The sequence below is a fragment of the Mesocricetus auratus genome, unplaced genomic scaffold (assembly GCF_017639785.1).
Source record: "Mesocricetus auratus isolate SY011 unplaced genomic scaffold, BCM_Maur_2.0 Super-Scaffold_100015, whole genome shotgun sequence".
NCBI classification, from domain to species: domain Eukaryota; kingdom Metazoa; phylum Chordata; class Mammalia; order Rodentia; family Cricetidae; genus Mesocricetus; species Mesocricetus auratus.
In genome coordinates this window covers 24,491,280-24,513,343 of record NW_024429198.1, presented here as the reverse complement: position 1 = coordinate 24,513,343, position 22,064 = coordinate 24,491,280, and the positions used below count along the sequence as shown (strand labels likewise).

Here is a 22,064-nt window from a genome sequence, read left to right as displayed (position 1 = left end):
ACACATTTTATTTCTACATCCTTCCACTTTATTCTGCAAAGGTCAGGGCCTTTCATGTGGGGTTTCTCATGAGTGCATCCTCAGACCTCACGATGATCTGCTCATGGTCCAGCCTTCCAGAAGGAGCGCCCCTCAGACACAATGCAACTCTGTGTTCCTTCGTCTCCCTTACCTGAGTGGCACACAGCATGGATTTTATTTCATTGATCAAAATGTCCTCATGGAGTTTTTAAAATATATTAGAAACATGTTTTTATAGTGTGTGTGTGTGTGTGTGTGTGAGAGAGAGAGAGAGAGAGAGAGAGAGAGAGAGAGAGAGAGAGAAAGAAAGAGAGAGAGAGAGAGAGAGAGAGAGAGAGAGAGAGAGAGAGAGAGAGAGAGAGAGTGTGTGTTGGTGTGGTAGATTAGAGGGCAGTTATGGAATCTGGTCCTCTCCTTCCACCAGGTAGCTACTGGGCGTCAGGCTCAAGCTGTCAGGTTGGCAGTGAACCCCTTTATCCTCAGCCATCTCTCCAGTATAAAGGCGTAGCTCAGGCTGGTCTCAAATTTGTAATCCTCCTGCTTCTGCCTCTTCAGCATATCCTACTTCGTGTGCCACCACAACTGGTTTCAAATATTTAGGAAATTGGTTTTAACAGAAAAAAGGCAGTAAACCTGAGGGAGGGGAAAAAAGCTTTGAGAGGGTCTGTGATGAGAAGTAACTGCCCTGCATGTGAGGCTGTCTCTTCAACTTTTAATTTAAGTGTATCTATTTTACTATTATTTTACCGTACATGTATGTTTTGTATGCCTGCTGCCCTCAGATCTTCTGGAACAGGTTACAGATGACTGTCAGCTGCCATGTGGGTGCTGAGAATCAAACCTGAGTCCTCTAGAAGAGCAGTCAACACTCTTAACAGTTGGGCCATCTCTCCAGCCATGTACATTTATTTTTAAAAACTGTATTTTATGTATAGTAATATGACTTATATGTGAAATAACATTATAATAGAATGGATACAGTTTTAAACAGAAGAAAAAAAAAGAGAAAAAAAAATCAGGTTACAAAACCCCTCCCCAAGAACGAATTTTTAAAAACTGCTTTCCTAAGTTGGGTCAGTGTGGCTAGTCATGTCTATTTCATGAATGGTCAATGGAATTAAAGAAAGCCCAGCTTGTACACTCTATGGCTCAGAGGAATAAGACATACTGGATTCCTTTGAAATGTAAAATGGTTCTTGCTGCTTTAATGCTCAAAAAGTTGAATTCACATATCTACTGTGAAACTAGAGAAAAATTAGCTTTCTGTCCTCTCTCATGTCCTATGTGTTCTTTTGCCTGAACCCCATCCTTCTGCATCACCCACTATGACCCTCTCAGCCTCCTTTCTAAATTTTTGGACTTTATCTACATTCATATACGTTTATGTATATGCATTATAAGTGCATGTTCTCCCTTATATGTAGACACTGGCTTATTTAGAGCTGTGATTTTAATCTTTTAAAGATTTTTTTTATTTTATGTATGTGGATGTGTGGTTGTTAAAAAGAAAATGGCCTCCAAAGGGAGTGGCACTATTAGGAGGTGTGGCTTTGGAGTGGGTGTGGCCTTGTTGGAGGAAGTGTATCACTGTGGGGGTGGGTTTGTATGTTCAAGCCACACCCTGTGTCTGAGACCACTTCCTGTTGCCTGCAAGCCAAGATCTGGGACCCTCCGCTACTTCTCCACCTCCATTTCCATCTGTACACTCACCATGTTGCACCACGATGATAATGGACTAAACTTCTGAAAGTATAAGCTGCCACCCTGTTAACTGTTTTCGTTTATGAGTTGCTATGGCCATGGTGTCTCTTCACAGCAGTAGAAACCCTAGGATAGGTTGTTTTGCCAGCATGTACATCTGAACTATGTGTGTACACTCAGAGGTCAGAATATGGCGTGATATCCCTTGGAACTGGAGTTGCAGATGGTTGTGAGCCACCATGTGAATAGTGGGAACCAAATCCAGGTTTTCTGCAAGACCAAGTTATTTTTTTTTCTTTTTTTAAACAAATAGTCTTAATCACTGAGTTCAGCCCCTAGAACTGTGTTTTCAATGTATTTTTTCTTTGTTGTACAAACAAGTTCCCTGTCTCCTGTCATTGAATATGTGGTTTTGTGAACACACTGTTTATAGGGAACATTTTAGATCCTCTCCATTCTCTTTACTGTATAAAATTCCAGAATGGAAGTAAATATGGTTGGTCAACCATCTTCTCGTTGATGGACTGTTAAATGTCCTTGGACATTACTATTTAGAGAGTAAAATATCCTGTTTGTATATACATATAAATGTTACATATGAATAAAGAAACAGTATTTGTTAGGTAGAAGGGAATAAGGCATTTTACTCTCTTTAAAATTTTTTGATTTTTTTCATACAGTATACTTTGATCATATTTTTTTCCCTACTCCACTCTCCCAAATCTTCCCGTATCCCTACCCACCCAGCTTCATGTTCTTTCTCCCTCTCAAAAAAACCCAAAGAAAGCAACAAAACCCCAAACACAAGAAACAAAACAAGCAAACTTAAAACAAGAAAACCAGTAAGACAAAGACCAAACCAAAGCAATACGAAACTTTCATACTGCAACTGACATTAATGACCCACGATGGTCCACAGAGCAGCAGTACTGGCCATAGTCAGTCTGGAAAAACCTGCAGGAAACTGAAGCTGTTGGGGGGTTGGGGGGGAGTGGGGGGGAAAGAGGGTCTGTGGCTGATCATGTGACAGGAATGGCTATGAGCCAGGGACTTCTCCAGGGAACAGAGTGAAGAACAAAATGTTTAAGCCATGAAAGTCTCTTCTAGTTAAGCTAATTGTTCAAGTGCTGCCTAATGTTGAGTTTTAATTTTAGTTCTTGATAATTTTCTTTTGCTATCAGAAAGACACCTGAGAAAGTCAACTTCAAGGAAGAGAGATTTCCGGCTGTGTTGTTTTGGGGCCCTGATAAGGCAGAACACCCAGGTAGGAGATGGAGAGGGGAGAGAGGCAGGGATATATGTCATATTCAAAGGCATGTTCCCAGTTGCTAGCCCCACCTCATGAAGGCTCAACCGTCTCCCAGAAATGCCACCGGCAGTCAAATCTCCCACTGCCATGTGCTGCCAGCCCTTCGGGCTCTCCCTGCATAGGATGTGACAACAGTTTTTCTTCCTTACAGACGGGAATGTCTTGTCTGTTAGCTGGCAGCACTCACAGCTTGGAGGTCTACCACTCACTCAGAACCTTAGTGTCCCTGTTGGTGTTGTCCTGGCCACTCAGCAGAGGCCCTCATCAGTCTTTCCTGGTACCCTACCTTCTCATGTCACAAGCTGCACTCCAACCATCTGTCCCTCCATCCACTGTAAGCAGGTGGTGACGTCTTTGTCCCTCCTGGGTTTGCTTAGTAGCATTGTTCCATCGTGTCCACCGTGCCCGTGGCCGTGAGCAGAGTCCAGCTGTTGTCCTTTACAAAGACTGGACCATGGTTCATGCTTTTCAGCTTCCCAAAGGACAAAGGTGGACTGCTCATGGCTCCACCTCATCTGGAAGACCCAGCACCATGTCAGAAATCCAGCACGTGGCTCACTTTTCCTGTAGCCCATGGGTCTGTGGGAACCTCTCACCCCCAACCAAGGCCTCCATGGCCCTGCCCTGTTTGTTATCCTGATGTCTTCCGTGTTACTTTCTCTGGCATCCAACATTGCCAGCAAAAAGCTCCCACTATTCCCTGTGGTGAGCTCCCATCTTTCCCCATGTTGAGCTCTCATAGGAAGGCACCCATTGCCTACATAACCCTTCTACCCAGGAGTCAGAAAAAGGGCTTGCCATTCATCAGCATGGATTTGGTAACTGTCCTATGAAATGCCTGTCTGGACATTGCAGATTGGGCTATGCTAATAAGGGCATTGGCAATTTTGCTAGGAGAATGTTGAACAATATGAAAACCAGCTAAGTCAGCTCAGTTGAAGACACAATGTGGAAAACACCCAGCTTTATTAGGCGCAGGCTGGCTCTTCTCCCAGAAAGGCATACGGGGAAGAAGATGCTTGCCTTGCTTAATTAAAGCGAATGACACTGTGCATAGTCTAAGCTGTGCGAGGAAAGTCTTTGGAGGCAGACAAACTGGAAGCCAGTCCTGATTACATTTTTCCTCTGTGATGTGTGTGTGTGTTTTTTTTTTTTTTAGTGAATCCAGAAAGTGCTGATCCAAACTCAAGCCCAGGAGAGTGGCCTCTGGGAGTGACTCTAATCATATTCCTAGTATTTGGTCTCTATAATCTTCAGGATTCCCTAACCCTCCTCTGCTGTTAGGCCATTCAGACCACCAGGGACATCTCCCAAGACCCCCAGTAATTCCCGATGGAGAGTCAAGTAGCAAAATATGACCGGCAGAGAGCAGAAGAGAGATGTGTGTTTTAAAGGCTTCCTGAATTCTAATCCCTGGGAAGACAGAGGCTAGACCCCCTCAGTCTCAGCCCTGTGTGAACTCTGGTGTCAGGGAGTTGCAGGTGGAGGTGGAAATTTGGTGACTTCTCAGGATCTCGTTGTAGTTGTGGTCCAGGAGACTGTACAATCCATACTTTGTAGATCCAATGGCAGTACCCACAGAACCAGAGACAGCATCCTAAACCTCCAAGCCAACATCTTTCTTTCTGTCTTGAAACTCAAGAAGAGTGGCTGACAGCAGAGCCTCCCATTTTCCCCAGGGCTAGTGTAGGGCTTGTCTGAGGACTGGCTCTGGATTTCTGAAAGGAGGCGCTCCTCTAAGTGGGGCCAGGTTGCTTGCCTGCCTTCTGCCATTCAGCTACTCAGAACAGGGAACACAGCCCGGCAATAAGGAGACACAGCCTACTGTGGCCAGGAAAGCCTCCACCTTGCTGTCATGTGACCCAGCCAACTCCATAGCCCATGGGTCCTGTTCACAAGCCCTGCCCGATCCTGAGGTTAGAGCTGGGCACTGCTTCCAGAAAGCAGCTAAGTCCTGAACTAGTCTGTACCTTTTCCCTCATCTGTAGGCAGCCAGTGCTCATGTTACTTTCCTAAAGAAGCTTCAGACAGATAGGATGCTGCAGGAAGCCAGAAAGGAAAAGCATGTTTTACCTAGTCCCAACACGCAGTCTGTGTCGTTTCCTGTACCCACCTCCAACTAAACAGGGCAGAAGAAAGTGTAACTCGTGACCCCCTCCATAGAGTAAGCACTGAGGATCCTCCTCTCTCTCTCTCTCTCTCTCTCTCTCTCTCTCTCTCTCTCTCTCTCTCTCTGGTCTGTTGGTCTGTCTTAATTTTGTTTATATTGCTCTAATAAGACACTATGAAAAACACAATTTCATGTAACAGATAACAACGATACAAAGTATCTTCTATACATATCACAGGCCAGGCATGTTACAATACTGAAATACAGGAACTGTTACTATTCTTACAGACTGGAAAACTGAGAGGTGAGGAGGTCTTGGTCCTAATAACAGGGAAGCAGCTAGGTGTTCAGTTTCAAAGCCCACACTTGGGTTCTGGACAGCTGGGTGTGGTGGTACATGCCTATAATGCCAGCCCTGGGGAGGCTGAGGCAAGAGAGTCAGTGTAAGACAGACGTAAGCTAGTGCCATATAGTAAATTTGTGAATTTGAGGATTGCCTGGGCTAGCATGATAGCTTGTCTTGAGAGACAAGGAAAAAAGAAAAAGAGAAGGAAGGTTAGCATTAGAGAGCATAGAATTCAGTGTCAGATTAACCAAAGCTTTGCCACCTAACTGTGTGAATCAGGCTCGTTATTTTACTTCACTAATGCGATTCTTGCCATTTACTATTGCTGCTTCACTGGCGATAGGTCTTACGTGTGTTTGCTTTTACTTTTCCTTCTCTTAGAGCACATGTGGTGATATTTGCTATCTTTGTATGTAGTTTTGTTTTCAAGCCTAAGGAGATATTCACCCACCCACACCTGTAGCACTGACCACGCCTGCTTGGGTGTGGTCACAGGTGTGGTTGTGACAGAGGGTAGGACTTGATCAGGGGTCCCCAACCACAGCTCTCTCTCTTGCTTCTGGTCGGGTCACAGAGAACAGCCTGTGTGGATCCTTGGAGCTGGAACCTGTGGTAGTCACCTGCCTCTTGTGTAAGTGCATTCTCCCCGAATAAACTTCACTTATTACTCCCCATACAATACATTAAACTTTATTTTTCTTGTCTGCAAAATAGCGATGTGTAGCAAGTAAGGTTGCTGGGAGGCGGGATACTTGGTTTGTAAATGTGGGAAAGTTGATGAAGACGGAGATGATGAAGATGGAGATGCTAGTGTTGGTGGCATTGAGGGTTCTGATAATCGTGTTAACGATGATGGTGGCAGTTATATGGTTGATCACAGCGGTGGTTTAGTCCCAGACTTTCCTTCAAGGGATATCTGTCTAGTTCAATGTCTTTGTGATTAATGAAACATGGTGTTACTATGGTTAAGTTTACTCGGTTTAAGCAAAGCAAATAAGTGCCCACCATTTATCATTATCTCATTATGTTCAAGTTAACTAAATGTTCTTGGAGAAAGTACCTGTTCAGTGAACTAATGCCAGCTAGCCTTCTTAGGTATGCTGTGTTGTGCTCCCAATGTAATAGTCTTTTGGTTTTGTTGTAAAAAAATCTCTGTCTCTTTCTCTCTCTTTGTGTATGTGAATATGTGTGTGTGTGTGTGTGTATGAATGTGTGTATGTATGTGTGTGAGTGTATGCATGTGTGTGAGTGTGTGTATGGGTGTGTGTATGATATGTGTGCACATGCATGCCTGTGGTCACATGTGGAGGCCAGAAGATAACTTTGTAGCATGAGTTCTCTCCTCCTACCAAGTTTCTGGGCTTGTTCAGTAAGCACCTTTACTCCCTGAGCCATCTTTCTAACCACCCGAGGAAGTCCTCCCCATGCACCTGTGAGGAAGTCTTCCCCATGCACCTGTGAGGAAGTCCTCCCCCATGCACCTGTGAGGAAGTCCGCCCCCATGCACTTGTGAGGAAGTCCTCCCCACACACCTGTGAGGAAGTCCTCCCCACACACCTGTGAGGAAGTCCTCCCCCATGCACCTGTGAGGAAATCCTCCCCCACACACCTGTGAGGAAGTCCTCTCCCACGCACCTGTGAGGAAGTCCTCCCCCATGCACTTGTGAGGAAGTCCTCCCCACACACCTGTGAGGAAGTCCTCCCCCATGCACCTGTGAGGAAGTCCTCCCCCATGCACCTGTGAGGAAGTCCTCCCCCATGCACTTGTGAGGAAGTCCTCCCCACACACCTGTGAGGAAGTCCTCCCCACACACCTGTGAGGAAGTCCTCCCCCATGCACCTGTGAGGAAGTCCTCCCCCATGCACTTGTGAGGAAGTCCTCCCCACACACCTGTGAGGAAGTCCTCCCCCACACACCTGTGAGGACGTCCTCCCCCATGCACCTGTGAGGAAGTCCAGTAAACTCATAGTCACCACGCCCGACAGGTGGAATGATGTCCTTGGTCTGTCAACAGTGCCCTCGTAGGGGTGGAGAGGTGTTGGCTCATGTCTCTCCAGTTCATGCGTAGTCCTTTCTCCCCAGGACAGAAGTGAGCGTGTGTCGAGGGCTGTGACGGGTGCTAGAAGACAGGGACACGCGGCAGGGACACGCGCCAAGGCCAACGCCCCCTTTCCCTGCAGGCACTCTTTACCTACTCAAGTTTCTTTCCTAGCAGCTCATTCTACAGAGACACCCTTTTTCTTCTTCAGCTACTCGTCTTTTTGCAACGAGTCCTGATAGCCCCGAGGTTAATCAGCTTGAGTGCACACCGTTCGCCATGGAAAACAGGCTGCAACCATTCAGAAAGAGGTTTTGAGACCTTTCTTAGAGAAAATTTAAATAGCTGAGCCAAAAGCCTGTAAGCTTGTCCTGCCTGCCCTCAGCGAATTGGCGGGGAAGCCACCAGGGGACATTTATCTCACTTCTCCTTTGTATCAGCGTAGGAGAAAACAACCATTACACTGTAGCTCTGCTGCACACTGTCCCTGAAGGAAGAGATTTGCTCTATCTAACACATCCAGGAGCGAATCTGCATCACGGCAATTTTCTCCACTGTGCTTTGAGGACTGCCAAGGCGCGTACGTGCAGGCAGTGGCAGCCGCTTCCGCTGCCTTCACCCCGGAAACATGGACGGTGGCTTTTCAAGATTTCAGATGGAGGAGAAATGGCCTTTGACTGTTTAGTTACATTATAATAAACCAGAGGGTTCTAGAACAGGGCAGGCACATACGACGACGCTGATGGTCTTGGCGTCGCTGCCTTTTGAGTGAGGCCCCTCTGTGCGAGGGGATGCGACCCAACCAGTCCATCCCGAGCTTCCCAGTTGTGACAACTAAAAATTGTCTCCAGACTTTGCCAAACGTTCCCTGTCAGGTGATATCACTCCTAGATAACAGCCACCGTTCTTGGGATAACGAGGGACCTTATCAATTCTCTAAACACATTCCATTGTCCCAAGGGTCTCTCTGGAAGAGACTACGAAGGGTTCTTGTGACTTGCATGGAAAACCAAGCCCTCTGCCTTAAAATGCTGGCCTGTCTCTTTCAAGTGACCTGCAGGAGTGCAGAACAACAATGCTGAAACGCAATAAAAAATCTCATTTAGGACTTCTAAGAAGAGTCCCAAATCCTCCCGATTATATTAGTTTATTTTATCAGATGGTGTTGGGTTTTTTCCAGTTGACAAATTGGATTTTTTTTTAAAGCAGGGCAGTTGGATTTATCACAATATTTAGGATTAAAGGGGAGGAAGAAGGAAAAATATTTTCTCTTGTCATGAATGTGGTTAATTGAATTTTAGAATGCTTGTTTGGATGAGCAAGTTAAATGCTAGACAGAACATTGCAGAGACTTGCAGACATGTCAGTGCTGCCAGAGGGAAATAGATCTAAGCACTCAATAGCATGCTTTGAGGCCGTGCTAAATATGAACTGTGGTGAATTCATGTGGGTTCACTTTCTGTGTCAGCATGCCGCAGTGTCCCGATACTTGGTTAAACACTATGCTCAATGGGGGCTTTGTGAACATGGTTTCAGTTGGTGGACTTTGGCTAAAGCAGATTGTCCTCCATCGTGTGACTGGCCTCCAAACAGTCTGTCCAAGGCTGATGCTTCTGAGAATCATGCAGGTCTATCACAGACAACCTTGGGCCTTGCCAGGGATGCATCCTCCCAGCAAAGTCTACAGGGTGCATTTGCCAGCGTAGGTTCATGGGCCAGTTGTTTTTATAAGTTCATTCTACTGAGAGTGTGGCTCACACTTGTATTTTATTGTTCTTATTTTATTTATTTATTGATTGAGACTTGATCTTCCAGTATAGCCCCGGCTGTCCCGAAACTCACTATGTAGACTAGGCCTCGAACACAGAGATCTGCCTTCCCCTTCCTTTCGAGTGCTGGGATTAAAGACGTGTACCACCACACCTGGTGACTTATACTGTTTATCTAAGCACTAAAAAAGACTCAGGCAGGAGGATGGCCAACCTAGTCCATGTAGCATGTTGCAGGTCAGTCAGACCTACACAGACTGTTTCAAAACCACCACCACCACCACAACAACAAAAAGACATAAAAGTAGGAGATGGTCTAGCTGGAAAGACAGGGTTTGGTCAAGAATGACAGTCGAGGGAAAGAAGGATAAATCTGACCAAAATACACTGTGTATATGAAACTTTAAAAATAAACAGTGCAGGGCTGGTAGCTGGCTTAGCAAGAGGGCTTGCTTCACAAAAATGGAGACCCAAGTTCAACATGCCCCCTCCAACCCCCACGTGCAGGCTTCACCGTGTGTCCCTGTAACTCTAGTGCTGTGTGGAATGAGACAGTAGGATCCCTGTGGTTTGCTGACTTCCAGCCTAGCTATAGGCTCAGTGAGAGACTGAGTCTCAAAAGAAAAGGGCAGAGAATGAGAAAGCAGGACAATGTCCTCCTCTGGCTTCCTTTTGTGCTCAGGTGCCCATATACTGCACACACACACACACACACACACACACACACACACACACACACACACACACACACACTGAAAAAGAACCCACATGGTGTGTGTATATGAGATTGTAAATAAGGGCAAACATGCTTCCACAAACGTGTTTGTGCTTGCATGCATACAGTTAGATGCCACTTAAGAACAGGTGTTTGCTCTGAGAAATGAGCCATGACATGGTTTTGTCATTTCCAAACCTCATGTGTACTTACACAGCCCATGACAGGTGCAGGGTCCCTAGGTGATGTAATCTCATGGAAACACCCAATAATACAGAATGAGATAGATGAGGTCCATCACTGGCCACTGTTATGTGAGATGTGACTGTGTATAGTCACACTCTTTGCCTCTGGCTCTCTGGGGAACTCCTGGCTCAGGCCACAGTTAAGATGCAATTTCAAGTACTCAGAATTCCCTCCTGCTGTCCCCTGCTTCTTTAGGAACATATGGCTGTAGATGTCCCTCTGGAGCCTTGTGAAAGGCCTAGGTTTTGTTTGGTTTGTGTTTTGATCCTGCAGATGGCCAGAAGGATGCCCTGTCTTGGGGGGGAAAGTTCCTTTCGGGTTTGTAAAAGGAACATTTAATCAGCACAACAGCTAGTTCAGGAATCTGCAGAACAGTGGAACACCATGGCTGTGGTGGTGGGAGGCAGATGTTTAGAAAAGAATCACAAGCTTGCTGGGCCCGCCAATCTCTGCCCCCACCCAGCTCTAGGACATCTGAGTTCCAGGCTCCACTAGGCCAGGTGGCTGAAGGCCATTGCACTGTCCAGTGGCAGGGGTTAGCGGAAGCTGTGGCATGTCCTACCAGTGTCTTTGCTCCTGGGCGCACATGAAGGCTCACCTGCCTTCCACACCTGGACACACGGAAGAGTGAATGAAGAGCAGGTGTGCCGGGCAGCAGTGTGCACCTTCAGGGCGGAAGCTAAGCTTGTCATCTTACCGTGCTCCTGGTGCATCTCAGGATTGGCTTCCCCCTCTCTTCCCCAACCTCCTTGTGAGATTTGATAATTGGGCAGAATTCACAGCATCTCCGATCTTGCTTTATATATAGGAAGAATTATGATACATCAGTGTTAACGGAGACTGTTTTATCATGTACAAGGGTTATCTGGGAACTTCTGCAACGTCCCCTGTGTTATGATGATAAAACTGAGACTTAGGAAAAAAAACAAGCTTCCTAAGACCTTGTGGGTAATAAGCAGATAGAACAGATCTTAAAACCAAGGCTCATCCTGAGCTCTGGGTTCTGTTGTCTCAGGCACTAGGAGCCAAGGGAAACCTATAGAATGGATGAGATGGATGAGTGTTGATCTACCTAGAACAAATGCAGGATTCATTTGAATTTGGCATCTGTCCTCCTTGGACATGAGGAGGTAATGTTGGGCTGTCATCTGTTCTGGACTCTCTGGGTTATTTATGGGCGCTTTCTTAGCCCAGGGTCACCTGCTTAACTTCTTGGTCTTGTTGCGTGTTTTATCTAACACATGTGCATCCTGGCACGCCTCCACCCTGCCTCAGTGGCACCTCCACGGCCACATCTGCAGTGATCCTGGGGGAGTGTCCAGGTAAGGCATCTGAGTCGTTTCTACCTTTTGGATAATGCTGCTAGACACGGAGCGTAAGGTTTGTGTGGGCACATCTTTATTCCCACTGGATACATGCCCAGCAGTAAGTAGCTGGCAGCTCCGTGCTGAATTGCTCAGGGTCCTGCTAGATTCTTTCCGCAAGGGGCTGCACCATTTTACACTCCCAATAGTACTGGATGAGAACTCTGCTTTCCATATATCTTTGTCAGCTCTTGTAACTGTCTGACTTGGTTTTAGCTATTGTTCTGCAGTATTTCATTGTGGGTCTAAATTCCATTTCCTTGATGACTAAAGAGGAACACCTCTTATTCATTTTTATTTTTCTGAGACAAGGTGTTACTATGCAGCACAAGATGGCCTTGAACTCATGATCCTCCTTCCTGAGCCTCTCAGGTGCTGGGATTATAGGCATGTGCCACCATGCCCAGCTAGGACATGTCCTTTTCATGTGCTTACTGGTCACTGGTGTATCTCATCAGAGAGCCTTCTGGTAATGGGACTGTGGCATTGGCTTCAGAGATTTATCGTCTTCCCTCACACTAGAACATACCTCTGACAGGTCAATCAGTGCAAAGCTGAGCCTAGTCCACAGGGAGCCCTGGAACTGCAGACACGTGACCGAAGCACAGACGGCATAACCAGGACAGTTGCTCAGTGTGGGGCCTAGCACTTCCGTCCCTTTTGTCTTCTCTGTCTGTCTGCTCTGGGACTAGTTCTGAAACCTGCAGCAGGTGACAGGTTTGGGGATGCTTTGGTGTCTACTGACCACACTTAGTTACCAAGAACAGCTCTGTTCCTGGATGCAAGATGAAGATCCACATTGCTGTTCTTCATGACACACAACCGAACACCAGACTAGCCAAGGAAGGGCAGGGCCGGAGGGACCTGCAGAAGCTGCCACATGCGAGGTGGCCTTCAACTCCTTATCCTCCTTTCTCAGCTTCTCAAGTCCTCTCCGACTTATACGCAGCTGTTGGTGGAAAACTTGGGCGGCCTGATGCTGGGGCTCCAGCCTTAGCAGGTGTCTAGGAAGATCCGAAATAGGTAAATGCCTGGCACATCAAAAGCTGTTCAGCATTACTTCTGGACTTACTACTAGTAATTCTCTTTTAATTCTGCCCCGAAAGTACCTACCCAGCACAGGGCCAGCTGCTGGACCCAAGCAGGACATGTCACTCAATGGGATTAAGCCTTTCCATCTTCTGACAGTTACAGAAGGAGACTATGCTGGGCTTGCCAGGTGTCCAGCAGCTTAATTGTGTGTGTGGGAAATCTGTGTCGAGGATATCCACCGTGCATGCCTGTCTGTGCTGCCACTGCAACAGCTGGCAGCCCTGCGGAGCTGAAAGGGGATCCCTGAGACATAAGAGGGAGACCAAGGCACAATGCAGGAGCTTTATTATAATCAACATATTCTCAATGCCAACGATTAAGAAATTCATTTAGGGAAACGTGTCACATTCAGTGACCTAGAGCCCCCAGATGCACACCAGAGCTAGCTCAGCGTACAAGGAACACGGGGTGGCCCCTCGGGGTGCTTCAGGATTTATGCCACAGAAGGTGGAAAGGTCTGCACGGGGACCTGGTGTTGCCTGCTCTAAGGTTCTTTACTATATTTGGTTCCATACGACAGAGCAAGGCTGGGGGTTCCATGGCAGCGTTGTAGCCAAGCCCCGGCCTCTAACATGACCCTTGGTTCATGCCATTTCAGAAATTAAGAAGGAAGAGACTGACAAGACAGGGTCTGGACGTTTGTGTCTCTGCTCCATGTTAACTCCACTGCTGAGGCACCAAATTGCTTATAAGATTCAAGAAGCCCACGTCTCCTTCAGTGAAATGGCACAGGCCTGGTGAGCAGTGCCAGGCCAGCCGGTGGTGCCGACACTGCTCACAGAGTCACTGTGGCCTGCAGCTGACTCCACTGCAGGTCACTGGGCCATGCAGGAGCATTCTCCATGAGCAGCACTCTAGAAGGTTCTACATCTGGCTAAAGGGAGCCCTTTGATTTGATTTTTTTTTTCAGAAAAGCAGGAATTCTGCAGCCATGAACTGCAGATGGGAGTGGGGGGGGCAGGGGGAAACCCAGGGTATCCTAGGGTAGGAAGTAAGCACAATTTATAAAAGCCATATCCTAGTGTTTTGTTCTTCTAACTTTATCAATCACCCCAAAATGGCTTCCTTTTAGGACCAAGAGTAAGGACTTTGAGTGATTGCTGGTATGAAGAGCTTCCTCAGGACTTGCCAAGTCCTGCTAATGGCACTTCTGGGAGGGGGGGGTACAATGACTCTTCAGTGACACACAATTAGGACTCTTAGAAACAAAGTTTCGAGTTTGAGCCTCCTCTAGTTTTAAATACGGGATCAGAGACAATGGGGGTTCACTTTGTATTGGGTTTCTGAACTTGGTAAACCGCTTGGAAAGTGCACGTTCCTTTGGTTGGGGGAGCATCATGGGAGATGGGTCTGGGTGCTGCTGCAGAGGGTGCCGGGGTCTGGGTGCCGGTCACTTGCGGGGCTGCTGGATGTGCTGTGTTCTTGGAGAAACATGTTTGTCCATGGATGCATGCGGCTTCTGGTGGGCCACCTGTGCAGCCGCCGGGGGGAAAGTCTTTGTCACCCTGCAAGGAGACAGTGTACAAGCTGGTCAACCATAAATGAATAGAGTAGAGATAGAGAGAAAAGTCCTCCTGCAGGGGCGGGGCATGCGTTAGCAGTGGGTTACTGCTGTGGCTGGCCAGGTCCTGCAGGCCAGCAGAGCCAGGCAGCAGACAGTAACCTGAGCCCCCCACGATGGAACAGTGGCTATGCTTGCAGTTTTACCTTCAGAAGACTCAGCTGCTTTCCCTTCTAGGTCTGTTTCTGTCATCTGAATTGGGACAAGGCAGCCCAAATCTAGTTTCACGCTTGGATCTGTGAACATGGCTGAGAGCGGGTCTAGGACACGTGGTGGGGGAGAAGCAACCTTTGGGGGCCTGGAGAAAGGGCCCAGCTATGTTCAGCTTTGATCTGGGCAAGGGCAGACAGAACAATGCAATCAAGGAGGGATCTGGCCATATGCAGGCATTTAATATTCTTGCACACAGCAGACTTAACATGGGTTGGCCCCAGATCTTAGATGGCTGTGACAGTAGTGTTAGCAAAGCTGTCCCCGACAATGGTGGCTTCCTCGAACAGTGGAGCTTGGATTGCAAGAGAAGCGGGCCCCTCAAAGGTATATGGTGTGGCAGGCAGCATGAGTGTAGCCCGAGGGTCAGCAGACAAGAGCACTCAGGCAGGACACACGTGTGCATGCCTGGCTGCATACGTAATACCAAACCTTCGCTCACAAACCCTGAACTGGTAAGTCATTTAAGTCTCCTGTGTCACACACCCTGTCCTGATGTTGGGAACACGTGTGCAGGCCAGGCCACATAAGGCCCAGAGCCATAGCCTATGATGAAGAGGTAATTTTGCAGCATGGAGGCTCAGTTGTGGGCATCACAAATTCCTACCCACTGACTCACTCTCCTGGGAAGTCTGTCACCCAAGAAAGCTACCAGTCCCGGGTCAGATGGATAGCACTGGCGCTCACCGAAGGCAAGAAGAGATCGCGTGGGGCAGGTCAGGTGCAGGACCACCCACCCCCACACCTCCACCACCCATCCGTGTGCACAGGCCACACTTACCCGAGCCATAACACCAGAGATGAACACCGTTGGTTTAGGCGGGCTGGGGAACAGGAAGGAAAAAGGGGGATTTAGTGAGTGATTGGCACAATGGAAAAAGGAGCGAAGGCTGTGGAGAGCCCAGAATGAGCAGTGGTGGCTTCTGCCACGGAGGAGGGAAGGAGGAACCGGAAGCGAAAGCTGGCCTCCTTCCCTCTGTTACTTTGTCAGCAATCAGGCTGCGGGGCTGGGGGCTGGGGGGCTCAGGGGACACTTCTGAGGTTAGTTCAGGAAGGTCCTTGATGACCATGTCCTACAAATGCAGCTACAAGTCACCTCCCCATCTCAGTGTACCCAAAGGGACAGTCCCAGAAAGCACACTGGACTCCGAGGAACAACTGTGCTGGGGGACCACTAGGCGGCAGGTGATGAGGCTCTATTGTCTGCGGGTGCAATGATGAGTGGGTGACAGCCAGCCTTGCCATGTCCTGTACAATGCAGCTACTTAGGTCTTTCTTTTGGGCTGGAGGGGGTGTTGTTTATGGAACACTGTACCTGAAACTTACTAGGAGCAAGAAGGAGGAACACAGGACAACATTCCTGATAACCCTGGCCTCCTGGGGTGCAGATAGCCCAGAGATCCCATCGGAAAGGATTTGAGAGGGAGTAATCATGGCAAACTGGAGAGGTAAATATTACATTTCTGTATCAGGTTGACATTAAATATTAAAAATTAATAAACACTAAAAACATGAAGTAAAAAGTTCAAATCCACTTTGGCCATATGTCTTAAAATGCACACTCTGGTTGGAGGTCGTGGTAACCTGTAAGCCTAGCACTAGGGAGGCTGAGGCGGATTATGGGAAGCTGGAGTTTGGAGGCTGTTTGGGTCACTGGTGCACCCCAGACCCGCGAATGCTTTCCTCTGTTCATACCAACACAAGCAGGAGGATTCAAACCGCAGAGCGGGCAAGTGCTGGGACCCAGACCCAGGGTTGTCCAGGGCCACGGCCACCATTATAGGCACCCTTAGCGTGTTCAGCCTCACACCTGAGGTATTTTCTTCTGTATATGACTTCAAGATGCAGCCTTTTATAGGAAGCATGTAAATGAATCCTAGAACCCCTTGTTTGACAGAACTCATTCAAATCTATTCAAACATTTGCTTTCTGACTCTATAATGTTTTTTTTTTCTTTAAAACTGCCATTTATGTCTACAACACCTAAGCTGCATACAGAGAACTCACGCATAGGTTACTAGCTCATCGAGTCTCCCCAGCAAGTGCTATGTTACTTCAGTCTGATGGAGGAAACGGCAGGTCCGAGAGGCTGAAGACTTGTTCTGAGTCCTGGCACTGAGCTCTTGCAGGGTAATCTGCCCCAGTGTCTCACACGGTTCACTTTAGGAACACAGTGGAACACAGGCTCCATACTGCACTGAATCACAGCACAGAGGACAAGCCTGAGGGGAAGGACAGGTTGGAAGGTGGCTTCCAGCCACCAGAGCATGGGTTAGGTTCTCAGGGTCTATACCGGGATCTCAGCTCTGCTGCTGTGCAGCTGATAGGTCGTGCCTTACCCTTGCTGTGGCTTAGTTTCTCCCGTGTAACAAGGATGGGCAGCAAACCCTCCCTCTGCAGGTGCTGGTGTGACTGTGCAACACATTCGTGGGGCTGAGCAGATAGCATGCACTCTGTAAGTCAGCTGCTGAGACAGCAAGAGTGGTAACAACGTGTCCCCACCTGCTCCCCAGGCATGCCTTTCTACCGCTAATGCCAACCAGCTCGGCTGTTTTATCCTTAGACCTCTGGACACATGGAGTCACACCCTGCTTATACACAGTAAGCAGAAAAACGTCTCACATCAGAACAGACACCACCACAGACTGCACTCGAAGGACAGATGGCTCTCACTCTACTTGGTCTGTCTGTCTGTCTGACATGATTTACACAGATGCTGCCTTAGTTGCTAGTTCACTGAAGCCAAGACACAAAGGAAAGTGACATAGTGCCCACGCGCAGTGAAAAGCTGGAGCTCGGCCCTGACTCTGGCCTCCCTGAGTACAGGGGATGCCAGCCTGGCTCAGGGGGAAGTGGGGGGGGGCTGTCAGCAATGAGCTACCAGCTCTGCCACCCAAGCAGGAAACAGCACGAAGGGATCGATGCTGGGATATGACAGGCCAGCTGCATGTAGCACCATCCAGATGGTCTGGGAGGGTTTGGAGGATCTGGGAGGATCTGGGAGTGTCTGTCCTGGTGCGAAGGTACATCAGCATTTAGAAGAGGATTTCCCACTAGCATGCCAGAGTTGCTTGGTAAGGCAGGGGCGGAGTGCCAGAGTCTTGATGCCAGTTTATAGGAAGAGGTTTAGCATAAACAGGTTCCTTTCCTGCGACCAAGCCTGCAGTAGCGTCCTCCTTTACCCAAAGCACACTTATAAGAAGTCCCAGGCTGCCCCAATCCCGGGAAGTCCATCACAGACACTGACGTCCAGGTAGTAGAAGACACCCAAGTCAGCCAGTACCCAGTGGACACTTCTAGTGCATGTCTTACTGCTATTGGACCAAGGGGGCTCACACTGACGAGAGGACACCACAGTCCCTCAGAGGGGCTGCAGAATCAAGCCCATACCTCAGCTGACATCAATTGCACCTTCCCACCAGCCAGGCAAAGCTGATGGGAGCAGTTAGAGCCAGGGCGGGGCTCAAATGCAGGCAGGGTTCTGTGGCCTCCTGCTGGGGTAGAGAGCCTGCTCATTATGCTGGGGACTTTGTGGGGGTTGGGATGGAAGTGCTGACCCTTGGATGTTAGGGTTGAGCTCTGTGAGTGTGCACATCTCTGTGACAGGTCTGAGGACTCCATGCTGAAGTCAGAGCATACTGATGGGAAGAAGCAGGCATGCAGTAGCTTTGTCAGGACAAACTAAAAGAGGCCCCTCTGGCTGGGCGGCTCTTATAGAATGCACACCTCCTGGCTACCCTTTGCATGGAAGCAGAGTTATGACAACTTGGAAGCAAACCCTGGATGCTTATTTCAGTTTTGTTTCAAACCTGTGACCTTGTGTGCTTCCAGAATTCCCACCTGGGGTGTTTCCCAGAGCATCTCCTAGAGAACAGATGGAAGACAAGTCCTTTCCTGCCTTTTACTACCTTCCTGGCCTGGTATTCTATTATTGGGGTTATTAATTTCATGGACGCCTGAATAACCATTAGCATGGCTGCTGAGTAGAGGCTACTGTCTCACTCCACTGCACCCAGACAGGGTTTGTAATGGCATTCTTCAAGTCTGCAGGTTAATTCTGCTTCCTGTGCTGCCTGATGTGCCCACCAGATGGCGGTGTTGGTCCTTTCAGAGCTGGTGAAGGCTGTGGCCAGGCACAGCATCAGAAAACCCAGTGTCTATTCTAAAGAGTCACTGTCAGATGGGTCTTAGTGGAGGTGGAACTCCACCCGTGGACGTTCAGTGTGGCTAGCCAGAGAGGGGAGGATCCAAGCCCTCTGCCTTTGGCACATGCAGCTGGTTGTGTGTTTCAAGAGGGCATGAGTAGGTGCTGGCTAGCAGACGTGTGGCTCGTGTTCACTCTGGTTTAGAGCAGCTGCTTGGAAACAAGGAGACGTTTCCTCACTGGAATTGGTCCTAAGTGCCTGTTCCTTCCTGTAGACATCACAAGTCCAGGGTCTGCCTCTGCAGGACAAAACCTCACCCAGCCCGTTCTCCCAAATGTCCAGAGGTGGCCAAGGCCAGGGTCCTGTATGACACAGCTCCTGCTTGGCGTTCTAAAGTGCTTCTCTCTATAAGACCTGGCTGACTAGACCTCAAGGGCTGAACTTAGTATATACCTTCCACACAACAGGAGCTAAAACTCTCAGGGCTGAGTGAGGGTTAGTCTGGCTTCTACTGAATGTCTCACTATGCACTCACTCGGGGATGCAGTGTGAGAGCTACCAGCTGTCCCAGGAGGGGCTGTGACTGTCACTTGATCTCTAGGCAGTTCCAGAAAGCTGCTCTTGGCAGGGACTCTTTGCAACCAGAAAACAGAACCCTTTCTCCTTCCCCCTGTCTTGCCCCCTTCCCCTGCTTCCCTTACACACAGTACGGCTGTCCTCGCTACTCCATGACCGATCTCTCCTCCCAGACTCTATATGGTGAGGACTTGGGGCCCAGGAGTCACTACCTTCATCCCGCCACAGATGAGAGACCCCAGACCACGGAAGCCCAGCACTGCCGTCTCTCTACACTTTACCACTCTGAAGCACAGAGCAAAGCATGCCAAGGGCACTGGCATTGGGGCGGGGTATGGGTTATGCAGACAGAGGCTCTGCGTCCAGCCTCCTGGCTTCATTATCTGCCTGTAAAATGGGAGTGAGGTCCATCTCATGCGACAGCTGGGCGTCTAAACGAATAAACCTATGGCTGTATGTAGCACATACCTGTTCACAAGCTCACATTGGACGGCAATAATGGAATTAATTCTGTCTTCTGAACTGCAGCTTACGAATTCCTCTCCGGAACTGGAGAGGTGCTCGGTGGTTAAGAGGATGGACTGCTGTAGCAGAGGACCCACGTTCGGTTCCCAGCACCCACACTCGGTGGCTCACGACCTCCTGTGATTTCTGCCTCAGAGGATTCAATGGCTCCGGGGGCACCTGCACTCATGTGTTACATACCCATACACACTCACACACAAGAAAATTAAACCTTCACAAAGGACGATTTCTCTCCTTCCTTTCCTGTCTTCCTCCCTCGTTCTTTCCTTGACTACAGAATTTCAGGGCTTCTTAGGGCTCCTCTGAGGGGTGTCAGGATGCCTCCCTTGAGTTCCCCCTCTCTTCACCCTAAGCATCATTGGTACCAAAGGACTGGCAGAAATTACCAGGAGAGAGGCTCCCCAGTGCTAAAGTTCTGTATCTCCGACAGGGCAAATTGGCAAGTTACTTTGCTTTGCTGGGGTTCCAGCTTTTAGGAAGAATGTGGGTCAACGCCAAAGGAAGGAACACATCTAAAAATCAAACGTGATCTCTAACTGTTCTGTGTTCTGTCATCCGACAGTGCAGGAGCGAGGAGCTGCAGGGCTGGGCCCCGCTGGTTAGCTCCGGAGCCACTGGTGAAGGGTTTGGTGGAAGGCAGCACCCGCACGTGCTGACCCGGGAGTTGGACCTGTCTGTAGGATATCTGGGAAGTGTCCTGAAATGGGGAAGGAGTGGCCTGCATGCTTTTACACCCAGAGCTGAGCTGCCTGAAACTAGTTTGTGTGATCATCAGGCTGTGTGTAAAACCATACACGCTTTAAAAGCTTTCCAAGTGCCTTGATTTCAGTAAGCAGCGCACCTAAGGCTCTCCCATCTTTGATTCTGAAGGCAGCGATGCTGTTAGGTGCATTCTTTTGAATTTCAATTACAGGGAAATACCAGGGAATCACCAGCGCTGATTAGGCAGGTACTGAAAACTCGAGTATTAATTGTTACATCTGGAAATAAAACTCAGGTTCAAGGGTCGTGCTTTACAACGACAGGGTTTCTACGGGGAGGGCATCCACAGGTCAAAGGACAAAGTATGTAGTTTTAGACTCAAGTTCTACTATGGTTCCCAAAGGAGAAAAACCTGGCAAGACAACTACTAATAGAATTCCTACCAGAAAGGGCATGATGATAAACCCACGCATCATAAACTGTCTGCATTGACTGCAACTCCAGGTCAGCGGTCACCAGGAGGCAGCAGAGAAGTGATGATTTTACTTATTGCCACCAGGAGGCGGAACCCAGCAGTAAGATTGGAGAAGTGATGATTCTACCTATGGCCACCAGGAGGCGGAACCCAGCAATAAGAGTGGAGAAGTGATGGTTTTACCTCCTCGGGGTAGCTTCTACCAACCACTAGGCTATGAAGCTATACATCTCGCAAGAATCAAGCATGGCCAAGAGGACAAAACACAGCTGTGGCCCAAGCCTGGCATGCAGAGGATCTGTCCAGTAGGAGGGCTGTGACTTCTTTACTGCTGGACGATAGGATGATGCATCTGTGACCCTCTTTGTCACATGTGGAGAGCATCAACCTCTTCCACCTTCTGAGACGACATGTCAGTCGCCAGCCTGGTCTGGCCATCTGCAAACACAGCTACTGCCTGTGTGGAGATGCTAGCTTTGGAACCCTCCTTAGATCACAGCAGGGTCTTCTGCTTCTTCCAGACTTGGCAAAGGAAGACAGCAAAGTATGAAAAAAACCCAATCCACCACATCAACGTTGCTCCCTTCTTAAAAGCAGTTAGTGAAGAGATCAACTTCCATCCCACCCAGGGGCCCTGATACCCTCATATTTAGAGCCAGGCATGGAGCTCAGCAGGGCAGGCCATGGCACAGACCAGAACCAAAGTGGTTCTGAGTGCCTCGGGAAAGGTGCCCATTCTCACCCTGACAAAGACCAACCAGGATGCTCTCTGACCTTGGCTCACTTAGGGCCAATCAATATTCAGGGCCCTACGGTTGGCCTGTATACTCATAATCCAGGAAGCATTTGTGCCGCCTCTGGTGTGCTTCCTGGTTTCTGCTTGTTTGGTAGCTGGAGGGGTGGGGCTTGTCCTCATGACATTATCTCCCTTCTCTGCCCCAGCAAGAAGATGGTGACAACTGCCCAGGGCCTGTTCACAGATGACATAAAGGCGAGAACTTTTCCCAAAAGGTCCCTTAGATCATCAAGAGGCCAGTAAAACAACCCATGAAGGCTGCCAGGAGCTGAGATGGAAGGCCACAATAATCTTCCAGAAACAACATTATCAAGGTTCAATGTGGCGGTCCCTGTGGAAACCCTGAAAACCCTGAGTGTGTA

At 48.6% G+C, this 22,064-nt stretch overlaps 1 protein-coding gene across 1 annotated transcript in view; it reads right to left on the bottom strand.

Moving 5' to 3' along the window:
• Positions 1 to 12,980: 12,980 nt before the first annotated feature.
• The window catches only part of LOC101830654 (death associated protein), a 48,582-nt gene continuing 39,498 nt past the window's right edge, over positions 12,981 to 22,064 (bottom strand). The window contains 3 exon segments of the mRNA XM_040757688.1: positions 12,981 to 14,204; positions 14,206 to 14,217; positions 15,265 to 15,307. Coding sequence (XP_040613622.1) covers positions 14,103 to 14,204; positions 14,206 to 14,217; positions 15,265 to 15,307 — 157 coding nt within the window. The 3' untranslated portion in view covers positions 12,981 to 14,102.